General features: G+C 37.8%; 1 protein-coding gene across 7 annotated transcripts in view; it reads right to left on the bottom strand.

The window, feature by feature from the left end:
* LOC131255234 (ABC transporter G family member 31-like) overlaps positions 1-12,674 on the bottom strand; it is a 41,736-nt gene extending 29,062 nt beyond the window's left edge. The window contains exons 1-14 of one of the 7 annotated variants that reach the window (XM_058255946.1): positions 12,164-12,285; positions 11,747-11,928; positions 9,059-9,179; positions 8,882-8,970; positions 8,701-8,785; positions 7,439-7,598; positions 7,278-7,354; positions 7,134-7,187; positions 3,922-4,012; positions 3,525-3,826; positions 3,143-3,424; positions 2,053-2,369; positions 1,798-1,958; positions 1,616-1,719 (exon numbers count right to left, since the gene is read on the bottom strand). In XM_058255946.1, coding sequence (XP_058111929.1) covers positions 1,616-1,719; positions 1,798-1,958; positions 2,053-2,369; positions 3,143-3,424; positions 3,525-3,826; positions 3,922-4,012; positions 7,134-7,187; positions 7,278-7,354; positions 7,439-7,598; positions 8,701-8,784 — 1,632 coding nt within the window. In that variant the 5' untranslated portion in view covers position 8,785; positions 8,882-8,970; positions 9,059-9,179; positions 11,747-11,928; positions 12,164-12,285. Of the gene's footprint in view, positions 1-1,615; positions 1,720-1,797; positions 1,959-2,052; positions 2,370-3,142; positions 3,425-3,524; positions 3,827-3,921; positions 4,013-7,133; positions 7,188-7,277; positions 7,355-7,438; positions 7,599-8,700; positions 8,786-8,881; positions 8,971-9,058; positions 9,180-11,204; positions 11,325-11,746; positions 11,929-12,163 lie in introns of those variants that run through there. The other 6 variants (XR_009175989.1, XM_058255966.1, XM_058255960.1 and 3 more) reach the window with 6 other exon arrangements.
* Between the last annotated feature and the right edge of the window lie 450 nt (positions 12,675-13,124).

Genomic DNA, 13,124 nt, shown 5'->3' with positions numbered 1-13,124 from the left:
TAGCCTCCCTGTCACCCTTCCTTTTTTCCAGACCCCACCCCCAGTCTTGAATAGTGATATAGAAAAACCAACAAAATGGATCAAATTACAGTTCACACTTCACAGTCATGTAATTTAATAGGAGCAGTTTCTAGTAATCATTTGTAGGAAAACCAAAAATCTTCTCTACAAATAAAGGATATGGGGACAAGGTGCTAACTATAGTCATTCCTCGTAATTTTTACACCAACAACTAGTATATGGAGGCGCAAGGGGGGCCCCTACAGTCACTGTTTTTGGATGCTTAGTAGCGATGAGGCGCTAACTGTTGATCACTTGAGCAATAAACAAAAAATTATTGTTAATGGTTGTTGTAATTGTTTGAGGATGCTGAAACTGTAAAACACCTCTTTCTCCAGTGCACTTTTGTTGCTTCTATTTGGTTAAGGTGCATTAGCAATTTGGACTTGGCATGGCCAATGCCGGTTGCTGTGGAGAGGCTGCTAGAGGCATGGAAATGTCGGCCTTAATGGGATGAGGGGTAAGTTGTTGTGGCAACTATGCTTTTTCACAATTTTGTGGTCATGCGGAATGAATGAAACAATAGGAAATTTAATGACAAATGCAAATCAGTTATTCAGGTCATTGAATATATGAGAAACTGTTTATTTGACTTCTTCCAGTGGGTTCAGTGTTTTATCTAGCATGAATGATGGTGCAACCCACCCTAGGGTTGTATTAATTGCCCTTTGGGCTTCTTTTCCTAATAGATTTGCATTACCGATCTGATAAAAAATGGTTCTTTGGAGAAATATGTTTTCCAAAGTGGGTTTATCAAATGGAATTGTGATGCAGGACAACTAACCACTTGCTCTAAAAGCTCGAACTAATAGAGCATGGCGAATTAATCCCTTCATCTCATAGCCCAGGCCCCACATTGCATGGGTTAGGACCTCGGCCAAACCCCCCTCATGGGCCCCAATTCACATGGGTATCGTCTCACACGAGCCACTTGCCTCACACGGGCCGCCCACCGCGAGTGTGTCCCCACATCCCACAGGCTACCCCACTCGAGCCCGGTGTCAAAATGCCCCTGCGTTAAATTGATTATTGGACCTCCTTTGATCCAAACCATCCATTTTGTATGGCATTGATCGAATACCAATTTTCCTCTAATCGGTGTGCACTTTTTGCGATGGCTCATGAAAAGTGGGGCCAACCTAATTTGACCATCCACATCTAAAAGCAAAGAGTGCATTATCCACACACACACAAGAAATCCACCCTTTGCTGAAAATTTTCCAACAACATGAACCTATAATGTCTCTTAACAAATTTAGTCAATAATCAAATGATGTGACTATTGGTAAACCTACAATAGTCGTGACTCCCAAGCACATGAACGCCTACTCAATGCCCATCTTTTCTATATAATATGATGATAGGTCTAAATTCTTCAGAATTTTATCTGCCTTAGCCATAATCAATATGAAGAAAATGATGCACAAATTGACTATAGATGAAATGCAGATCTCGAGTGTCTAAAGAAAAGAGCAGATTCTACTATGTGCGAGATTGAGACCATCAGTTCATAGATTTTTCATAAAAAGACTATTGGTACACAGAATCATGTTACCTTATCCCAAGAATGTCCAAGAAACTCATTTACAGAAACTGCGTTCTGAGTATACATCAATGGAGATAACCAGTACCCCCAAATCCACCAGTTTGGAATGCTATCTGTGGCAATTAGAAGGGCAGAAATGAACAAACAAACACCAATGAAGTTGTACACATTGACAGAAGATCAGACCTGACCTCTAGAGATGATAAATCCTCCAAGAACCATAACGACCAACAATGCAAAAGATCCAAAGGTGTTGGCCACTATCATATTCCGACCCAAGGATGCCATCAGACGAAAAAGAGGCAAAGACATCTGGTGCAAAAAGAAAAATAAAAGGAAGTGCCGGAGGAATCTGTGGATCAATGCATTAACATAATAAAACACATTACGAGTGAATCAGCAAATTTTCAAACAAAACTTCATTAGTGCATAAGAAAAGTTATTACCGAGTTATTAGTGGATCAAAGCCAATGGCATAGTATGTAACCACCACCCACATACCAGACTCTACGAGTGAAGTTGGAATACTCAAAACCCAGGAAGGAAATGAGTAAATCCAGCAGGGATAGAAGTGTAGGTCCCTATGCTTGTAAAGCACTGGAAGTTTGGATATCAACAAAGCAACTTCTGTGAATCCATTAAATAGAACTATTATGGTTGCGAAGTACAGAGCCCCAAGATATACAATTCCATCATCAACTGTCTTATGGTGCATATTTGTCCGGAAAAATACCGTCATTGTGATCAGAGCGACAAATAGGAGCTGCAAAATAGCACCCAATAGTCATGTTTCAGCATTTATTAACACCTCATGATGTTAGTTCCAGACTGTCAACTCACAGCACCAAATCACATGACATTCTCTTTAACATACTTGTATCAATGTCACAGCCTGTGAAGATAACAGCCTGAAGACTTTTTATTGTTATCGAATTCAACATTAGTTTAACCCCAGGTCAGTTTCTGATTTGAGTTGATTCAGCCAAGCTATCGATACTAAATCTCTAGAACTGTGCTGTAATATCTGCAATCTGATTACTTCACCAATTGGCTTGATGGCCATTGAACCATTCAAGCATAGAGGAACTATATGATCCTAAGACCTGGGGATATGCATGGTATCATTGGGTAATCTGAACAAGTTCGAAACGCATGGTGCAATGATACAGGTGTAGGTCTGATGCAAGTCATTGCAGAGGAAAAATGCCCCCAAAAACTCTCAGATCAGAAGATTCTACACATCAATCTCACGCCTTTTCCAGTTGAATGAAATGTTGCTGTATTTCTCTTCTAAAATATCTCTTTGTAGCCCACAAATTGAAAGGTAAGGATTGTCCTATCAAGAAGATTTTGGCCATCCAATGTAGGGTCCACCAAATGAATGATCTGACTCGCTGAACCATGGGCCCCACTTGTACAAACTGAAAACCCGAGTATACTGTGCATATCCTTGAGGCAGATCACATAATTCCTCTTTTGATAATATACTAAAAAGGCCTTTTCAAAATTTTAATATGTGGCAAGAAGCAGCATTACCTGCATGAATTTGAAGACATAGATAAAAGAGTTCCGTTTCATCAATAACATTTGCCAGGAAAAACTGGCCTTAAGAAGTTCAGCTCTGCTCACACCATAGTTAGACATTGACAATGTGGCAGGATGATTAGACTGCCTGTCATACTGAACAGCTAGCTCCTGGGATAAACTCTTACCAATATGAAATGAACGAAACACTTCTGCAAATTTCACTACTGGTACATATTGGTATGGGCAGTCAGGAACAGACCAATACTGCCGTTGATCCTTCTTTGACGTAACCTAGAGTGAGTGATAAATAATAATAAAGAAGTAATAAATAAAATAGAAACAGGAAAAGGTAACATTGTAAGGTTCTGCTAAAATCACAGAAACAACTTACTTCTTGCAAAAAGTCAGCCACATTTTTCCGTTCAGGGCACTTAAAACCCATAAATGCAAAGAAGTCAAGAGCAGCATCAAGAGGTCCCTGATATACAATCTCCCCTTCACATATAAGAATAATATCATCGAATAACTTGTAAGTCTCAGGAGCCGGCTGCAAGAGAGATATGACAGTGGTCCCATCAAGTGCATGTGTCGAATGCCTGAGATAACTGATGATTTGATATGCTGTTGAACTGTCAAGACCAGTTGATACTTCATCCATGAACAGCACTCTAGCTGGACCAATGAGTAATTCACCTGCCGAATGCACGTCAACAAATTCTTAAAGAATTCCAGCAACATTTTTCTAGCCCTAGAAGTGCCAAAAACAGAAAGACAAAATGCAATCGTGCCTGTTGTAAGACGCTTCTTCTGTCCCCCAGAGATTCCTTTGAGCATTTCATCTCCCACCAATGTATCAGCACACATGTCCAAGCCTAAAATCTTTGCCAGGTAAATTCTAGTACTTCAGAGAACTTCTAGAGACTTGATGGTAATTACTTTATTGTCTATGTAAAATGCATGCAATTTGTATTTACGTCACAAACACAAGTCCAAATTTGTCATAGACATTGCATGTTATGGTTTCAGGCAATGTATTTAACCAAAAGCACGAACTCAAATTTCTTACGGACAATGCATATTGTGGGTTTAGAATCTTCAAACAAAGTCACCGGGGAAATTCTGAATGAAATCATGAATGCTTCATAATATTGCATGAAAGATACCATCAGGGAGATGGACATTAGAAGTTTAGAACTTCAAATATGTATGGAATCCAAATAGAGTGGAATGGCAGAACAGGATTCGTAGCCAACTCAGTTAGTTAGGATGAGGCTTAGATGATAATGATGATGATGATGTGCATGGAATGAAAACAGTAAAACCAATAACTTTCACTGTTACAGTTTCAGTTCAATATGCTTACCAACATTGTTGTATTCCAAACAATGTGCAGAGACTGCAACCACCCTTAGATGTGATGTCTTAGGTAATGCTCATACAGAAAGTAACACTGCAGCTAAAATCCTACGATTTGCTATTCCAATTTGATTCAATCCCAAGGAAAACAATTGAGGCCTATTTACATGGACAAAATCCAGATGGATTTCAATCACAATAGTCTGTGACACAGGATCCAGGTCAGTACATGACCTGTCTTTTCGCAGGAAAGAGAGAAACAAACCAAATGGGTTTCAATTCATCTACAAGAAGAATCAAAACAAATTCCTTTTACGTGGCGCTTCCCACAAGGTAACAAACATCTTATGTGGATCTCATGTCAGATATTGTTAGGGACTAAAATCCATCAGGATTTCACCCAGGCAAACAGGCCCCCCTTACACTTTTAACTAGAATCTTACTTAACAAAACATGGAATGAATCATAAAATTCATCCAGAAAATGGGAGCACAAAAAAGACGAGACGTACACTTGTCATGACACTCTATTGTTTAATATACATACAGACATTATTACTACAGAAACCCCTTCTTATAAGTAGAAATTTCAATGATGGCCAAAAATTGACCAAAACTAGATATGGAATTAAAATATGGATGATTTGGCATATATCATATTTCTATTTTTATTAATGTTTTTGAAAAGTTTCGCAATCTCACATTTTACAATTTGATTTTTTTTTATTATTTGAGTTTGTTAATTCTTATGATTTAACAGTATGAGCCAATTTTCAGAGCATCAGAAATGAAAACATTACGAGCACATGGACAAAAGCTATATTAATTTAAGGGAGCTGAACCAGATCCAGTGCCTCTGGAGGCATGAGAATAGGCATGCCTCCACAACAGTTGCCATAAATGTAGCATAAATGGAAGCAATCCCAATCAAAGTATTCCACAATGGTAACGGTGGCTGTAACAACCACTGCCATTACCATTACATTACGGCTCCCCATAATGGCCGTTGTGGCTTTTTTTGTGAAAAAAAAAAGAGTATGTTTTGGCCCCATTACAGGCCATTTTTTTTTCCATAACGTGTAACATTTACCAGCATTAACATTATGTAACAACCATTACAACCGTAACAGCCCCCGTAACACGTAACAAGTTACCACGTTACCATTCCCTAATGGCTGTTACGTAACCGTTTTGGAATACCTTGATCCCAATCGCTCATTGAGCAAACTTTAAATAGTGAATGGATTATAGTCCTAATCCTTTAATCAGTGGGTTATAAAAGAGGAAAAAAAAGGGGAAAAAAAAGTCACAATGACTTGCAGTGGATGATAAAGAGCTTATCTAGGCTCAAGCTCCAACATGTGCTAAACTTTGGGTTGTTTCCTTATAGTTTTGGAAGCTAAATTTCAGAGACTGCCATTTACCATTTTTGGAAGATAGGGGTGCTAATGTTGAAGATACAGTTGTTGATTCTGTTCTCTAATTATATTGGCGGTGATTTTCAAGATTTACGTTTTCTATTTTTACACCATTACAAGTTGACCAAATCTTTGTGGATAGAGTTGTTGCTATCTTAGATTAGAGTGGTTTGAAATCAATCTACCAGTTAGAAAATCATAAAGATTCATAGGGACTTTGGAATATGTCTTTTAGGTTCTATAAATAGGGATTGTTTTAAGACATAGTGCATTGCCATTTATGAGTTATGTTGAGTCCTTGTAAGAAATGAAGAAGTTCCAATTTCAATAAAGTAGCCCATCCCTCTCTATTCCAATCTTCTTGTGTATGTGTGTGTGTGTGTGTTATTCATCCATTCTTTCGATTCAGGTATCGTAATCTTCAATAACCATATCACATCAAGAACTTCATTGATTAGATGGTTAGGATTATTTGATAAAGACAATTTTTGGTCAGTGACCAATCAATGGTGCAGCCAACAGGATGAATTAACTGTATGAATCTCATCCATATATGTCAGGTGCAAAAAAGTATGTAGTATGTGGAGGCAGAGCCATGCCCATGCTTCCAGAGGCATTGGATCAGCTCCGAAGCTTTGAATTAAGATCAGAGCACATAGATCCACTTTTTTTCCCTTCTTGGATAAGCTTACATCCACAATCATATGCAGCAAAAACATTTTATATATATATATATATTTAAGAAAAAAAAAAAGATGCCAATGTGCAAACAAGAATCTGACTATCATTGAACACTTCTCCAGATAACACTAGTTTCACAAATATGAATCAAGTGTTTTCTTTTCTTTATATATTAGAAAATTCTTGGAACTTGATTGATAGGGAAGAAAGAGCATTTCAAAGGATGAGAATAAGAACAGGTTGAAGGCTTTAGAAACAGGGTTACACTTACACCTCAATGCCCATCTAAAAGGGCTCAGTTGAGAAACACAAGATGTCAAATATTGTATTTCCCAATATTGCAACTAAGTTAACATAAAATGGCATGATGTATGAATCAAACAGAACACTATTAGTAGGCAAATCCATTCCCAGACCACAACAAAACATTAGTTCAATCATGCGGCATCATTGATTGATTTTCAGGGAACTAGTAACAGTCTGCGATTACTTCACTTCCAATGCCATTGTAATGAGTATCAACATTCACATCCTCTAATCAACTACCTTCATTATGTACTCCACGACAAGGCTTGACTTTTCTCCCCCCAAAGCTAATGCCTGGAAAGGAATATATATATTTATATGAGACACCAATTTTGGAAGCAATAAAGAAGGAGAGGAGAACTTATTATTGGTGACACCAGGTACCTTCATGAATATATCAAGATCCTCATCAGGTTTTATACCAGCATTCTTCTCTCGCCTTGCAAGTTCCAAGAGCATATCTATAACATATGAAAAAAAATACTTACAGCATCAGAGTAACAATCAGCTATACCCAAGATGAACTCATTCGCCATTACGCTTACCATATTTGATCCCAACACCCTGACAACGTCCTGCAAACTCAAGAGTTTCCCGCACTGTCATCTCTGGTACAAACCAATCCTGCTGACTAACATAAGCTGATGTCCCTTGAGGAACAAATTCCTTTAGGCTATGTCCATTGTACATAATGCTCCCTGACATCTGCAAAGCATTCAAATGGCAGTAACAAAGCAATACTTAATTGTTAAAATGGAATGTATCACACCAATACTTAATTGTTGTGTAAGTTGGACTCATAAATTTTTTAGAGTAAAAAACAGATAAAGTGCCCAACACTTTAACTGCCAAAAACCTTAACACACAAACATGCCGATACCCTTAAGTTATAATATTCATGGTATATTAGAGGAAAAAAAAAAAGAGGAAAATCTCTGGTGGAACATCCAATCAAAGTCCTGAAATTGAGCCAATCCACATGGAATTAGCATGATCAATACTACTGCTCTAATTGTGCCGACCATTGTTTCCCCTGGGCAGGACGAAAAATTTTGACCGCACAATTCTAATCACCCAATCAGAGGATTTTCAGGCTTCTACTAAGCTGGTGATGAATCCTCTTGGTCAGAGCATTTCTTGGCCTCTGACCTATCCATCCGGTCAGAGCATTTCTTGGCCTCTAACCAATCCATAGTCTAGCAATGAATGGTTCAGATCATGTCAGCATCGGTGGAGCTGAAATTGGGTCAGGCTGACCCAGGCCCAGCCTGAAACCAGCCTACTTTGGGACAGATTTGGGCTGAGGCTTATGGGCCATGAGCATGAACTGGGCATCATTTTTAGGCCCAATAACTATAGAGCCTGAACTGGGCTTGACCATGCCTGAAGGCCCAACAAGACAGCCTAGACTAGACCAGCTAGACTTATTTAACACTACTGGGCTGGGTACTGGGTCAATGGGCTAGGCCAGGCCTGGACCTTGTTTGTTGTCAGTTAGCTAGCAGTAGGGTGGGACTAGGTACAGGTATTTAGTCCATGGGATGGACATGGACACGCCTTGCCCAGACCTTAGCATCATGTGGTGGGAGTAGGACTTATCACAAGGTTTCTAACCAAAGGTTCAATGAGAGCGAATAATAATATCTTTCCTCTTATATTACATTCATAGCCTTGTCCCAGCTATTAGGAGTTTACTGCCAGTAAGAAATTCTGTCAAACGATTGTACTTTGCCACTTGAATGGAGGATACTCTTATCAAGTAAAGATGTAGTCCGCTTGCCATGCAAAAGAAACAAATTCCAAATACCTCCAGACCAGGTCCGAGCCGTCCAGCAAGAGCCAAAAGTAAAGTCGTCTTTCCAGAGCTTGGAGGGCCCAGCAGCAGTGTCATTCTACAAAAGAAAAGAACAGAAATACAGATACCAGCATTTCAGAAAAAATGGATCTCCAATTCCATGGCCAGAATTTTGACTACTTCTAAACAGTACCTTGAAGGCCTAATGATCCCGCTAATGTTATTCAATATTGACAACTGTTTTCTCCTGCCTGGGAAGATCTTGAACTGCCTCAAGAAGGCCTTGCAAAGATAGAACATCAGATCAGAAAATTTCAAGCTGCGAACAAAGAGATGTCAATTGCAACATATGCAAAGTACTCAACCCTACCTCAGTGATGTTGAAAATAAAGTTAGGAATTGTGGGTAATGCTCTGCTTCCAATCTGGACATATGCATCTACTTTCAGCTGCTGGAAACGAACCTCAACCTTTGGGAACTTCAAATCTACTCTGTAGTACTCACAAACAAAAGAAACAGAATCAACAAGCAGGTTCAAGAAATTCTACATTGTTTACCAACTACATAGAAACAAATTAGAATTTATAAAAAAAAATTTATTTTTATTTTTTTAAAAAAGAACCGGCAGAGAAAGAATTCTTGATGCAAACCAATGTTGTCAAAATCATTATTGTATCGCAAATCGTAATGGGGTTGAATCGTATCGAATAGAAAATCATATTGTAAATCATAAGATTTTTTTATGTTTTTCTTAAAATATTGAAAAAAAAATTGAAAATTTTAAATAAACCAGAAAAAAAATTTAAAAACTCATCGATCATCCTTTTTCCATCAATATGCATCACGTAATACTATGTCGTGATAGTTTTAAAGGATTCTTATCTTCCCTCTTTCTTTCTTTTTCTTTTTTCTTTTTTCGTCTTTCAAGATATTTTCCTAAAAAACATACAGGGATCCTTTAATAATTTTTGTTCTTGCTACCTTTCTTGAATGTAGAATCACATTGAAAAAGTGGCATTTGATTTTGTAGACCGACAAAAAAAAAAAAAGATATTTTGATTTCTAACCATCATTCCACGATACATGCAAGTCAACATAATCATAATTATTCATAAAAACATTCTTGATAAGTCGTGCATTAATTTGGGGTTTCAACCAATTAATAAGTAAGAAATCATTATAAAAAAAACTCCATGATTTGACTTGAAGAGAATATATATCATTTAATCTCTTATAAAGAACAAAAAATAAAATAATTTACCTTTTCTAAATGATTCTTACAACGACTCCAAATTAAAAACATAAAATGAAAGTCAAGTGAAGCTTAAAATAGTAGAGAAGAATAATTTTAATCATAAATTGGGATTTGGATCATAAATCATCGGATTCAAATCATGGAATCATAGGATTCATATAAAAAGGGATTCAAGGGTGGGATTCAAATCGTTTTGCTTAAGATTCGACTCAAATCGTAAATCATAGGATTTTGACAACACCGATGCAAACCACCCATAAATCTGAAACCATGGATAAAGCAAAGAGCATCCAACGACAAAAGTTGAAATCCAAAACCATGAAAAACCCACATAAACAAATGGAAAATGAATATTCTTAATTCAAATTAATCATCAACATCAGCATCATCGTTGTCATTGCTGTCATTGTAACCTTGCCCGGATTCATCTAAATTATTGACAGATATTTTCGAAGAAAACATATGCACAAAATAACAAAAGAAAATCCATTTCACTGGATAAAACTAGAGAAAATTAAGGAAAAAATGAAAATTTGTTGTCGAAGCTACAAAAAGAAGCTAGAAAATCAAAATATGAAAAGGGAAAAGATTGTGCACACACTGTGCACTGGGAGTAAGTGTGCACATATCCACCATTGAATTATGGTAGGCGGGAATATCAACACACATTTCCATATAGGCATAAATAAATAAATAAATAAATAAATAAAATTGCATTCTGAAATGCATGCTAGATTTCTGCCAAACATCTTTTAATGGTGGGAGGTAGGTAATCTGAGCATGGACTCTCAGTCCTCATTTTGCGCATTGAAGTCATGGTCAAGTGAAAAGGTAAACAAAATTATCAGGAAAAAAAAAATAATCAAAGGAAAGTTTCTCTCATAATTAAATTACACTAGAAACTGCATTTTTATTTTTATTTTACACACGCACACACACCACCACACAATCACGCCATGGTGGGACTTCACCACCTATGGGTACTCGAACCCTCAACCAGGTGTTGAAACTCCTGAGAGTCCAGCACCGGAGTAAGAGTAAGGACCCCTAGAAACTGCATTTTGATTACACAGTTCACCTGAAGAAGTAAAATATAAAAAAGAAGGAAATCTATAATCTAAGGATTTTAATGAAATGAGTTTAACAGAAAATAAATGAAATCTAACTGCTTTTCATTCAATAAATTTAAAAGAAGAAGATCCTAAAGGACCTAAACAACCAAACATGGGATGCATGTTAAGTTACTATGCACCAAATTCACTCTCTATATCCTATCAGGAACAACAAGGACTACTACTACTACTATGAATGACAGCAGCAGCAGCAGCAACCACGATGACTGTAGAGATTGCAAAAACATTAAGGAAGAAGAAGCAAATGAAAAGAGAACACTTATCACAAAAAAAAAAAAAAAAAAACAGTTTTAGCTTCTTTGGTGCACATGCACACATGTACACGTGTGTGCACAGGAAAATGTGTGTACAGGAAAATGAAGAAGAAAAAGAAAATATCTAATTTCCACGGACAGAAGGAGACAACATTATTCAATTATCATAAAAAATAAAATAAATAAATGTGCATTAACTACTGTATTCCAAACTTACTCTCTCATAAAAAAGAATAAAAATAGATGATAACTAAAACTAAAATAATAGTAAAAATAACGGAAATAACATGGAGGCTTCCTCCTACCTAGAATCTCCACTGTACACATGGCACAGATGGCAATCAAAACCATTGATCTGGTGGGTCACCACTTGGAGAGCACATGGCCCGAAAATGGGGTGATCGAAGAATTCCAACCATCAAATTGGTGCAATTTTCGCCCATTGAATATAGATCTTTCTCCGCTTTTCTTAACCATCCATGTTCAGGTTGCTAATATGACTGCTAGCATAGCCAGAACTCTGTGATTTTTGAGTTACAGCCCCGTCACATGGTGACCCACCCAACCAACATTTCCAATAGCCTCAGATATGGACACCCTGCACAAAAGGTATGATGATAATGAGAAGAGTCCCACAATTCACCCACCCTTTTTTTTTTTATGCATGCACGCCTTTTCTCTAAATTTGTTAAAAGAATGATACTTTCAGTACCATTCTACTACTAAAAGTAGTAAAGAAAGGGGGTTTAAACATAAAAAATGTGGGGTATATGTATCATTCACCAAATAACAAGCAGCAGATTGAGACGGAAATGAAGGAATGAATGAATTACGCATCAAATCTCTTCCTCATCTGATCAAGCAGTCGGCCCGCATCCCCGCCAGCGGTGTTGAGGAGACGTTCAAGGAGGAGTTCCCGCTCGTGAGGCTTAAGCCCGACGATGTCTGCCTCGGAGGAATTTCCGCTGGCACTGCGAAAGATCCCTCTGGATACGCGATCGTATGTTGGCAATCTCTCGAGAGCGGCCCATCGGAGGGCCTCCTCGTCATCTTCGATCTCCTTGTATGAGTTCGACCTCGATAACACGTTCTCCGACGAATTCCACATCTCGACTTCTAAGAAGAAGAAGAAGAAACAGAGAGGCGGAAAACCCTAACCCTGGAAAGAGGGTAAGGAGCGGAAGATTTAAAGGGGAGGATGGCATTTTGCAGGTGAGAAAGGAGAGGAGAGAAGTCGTTGAGCAGAGCATTAATGAGAGAGAGAGAGAGAGAGAGAGAGAGAGAGAGAGAGAGAGAATGGATGTGGAGAATTGGGGATCTTCCAAAGGAAGATGGGATAGGCCGTTGGGGGAAAACAAGAGTAATGGAGAAAACGCGCGGGTTTTTTGAAGAGAGAGGAGGTTTTGAACGTGAAACAGAATTCAACCATATTTCATCAGGGTGGGACCCACCTTATGAACGATCTGAATCATTCTGGAAAACGTTTGGGCCGGGGCGAACCGTCATACGGCGGAGCAATATACAATACACGTGACATGGTGATGTGCAAACGTGGTCCACCTATCTAGCATAGATGGTTTAAAAATCACACCTATTCACGGTTTTTTTTTTTAAATAACTTTACAAAAGTATCTCATTATTACGATATTTACATCTCACTGCCTTTTTTAAGTCAGTTTTCATTAAACTGCCTCCTTAATCATTTCATTGTCAGACAGATACCCACCGTTAGTTTTTTCTCACTTTCATTAGCTTAAATTATGATTTTTTTTTGTCTAAACTAACAAAAGTTCC

This window comes from Magnolia sinica, chromosome 1 (assembly GCF_029962835.1).
Source record: "Magnolia sinica isolate HGM2019 chromosome 1, MsV1, whole genome shotgun sequence".
NCBI lineage: Eukaryota > Viridiplantae > Streptophyta > Magnoliopsida > Magnoliales > Magnoliaceae > Magnolia > Magnolia sinica.
The sequence above is the reverse complement of the archived record's forward strand: the minus strand, read 5'-3'. Positions and strand labels throughout refer to the sequence as shown.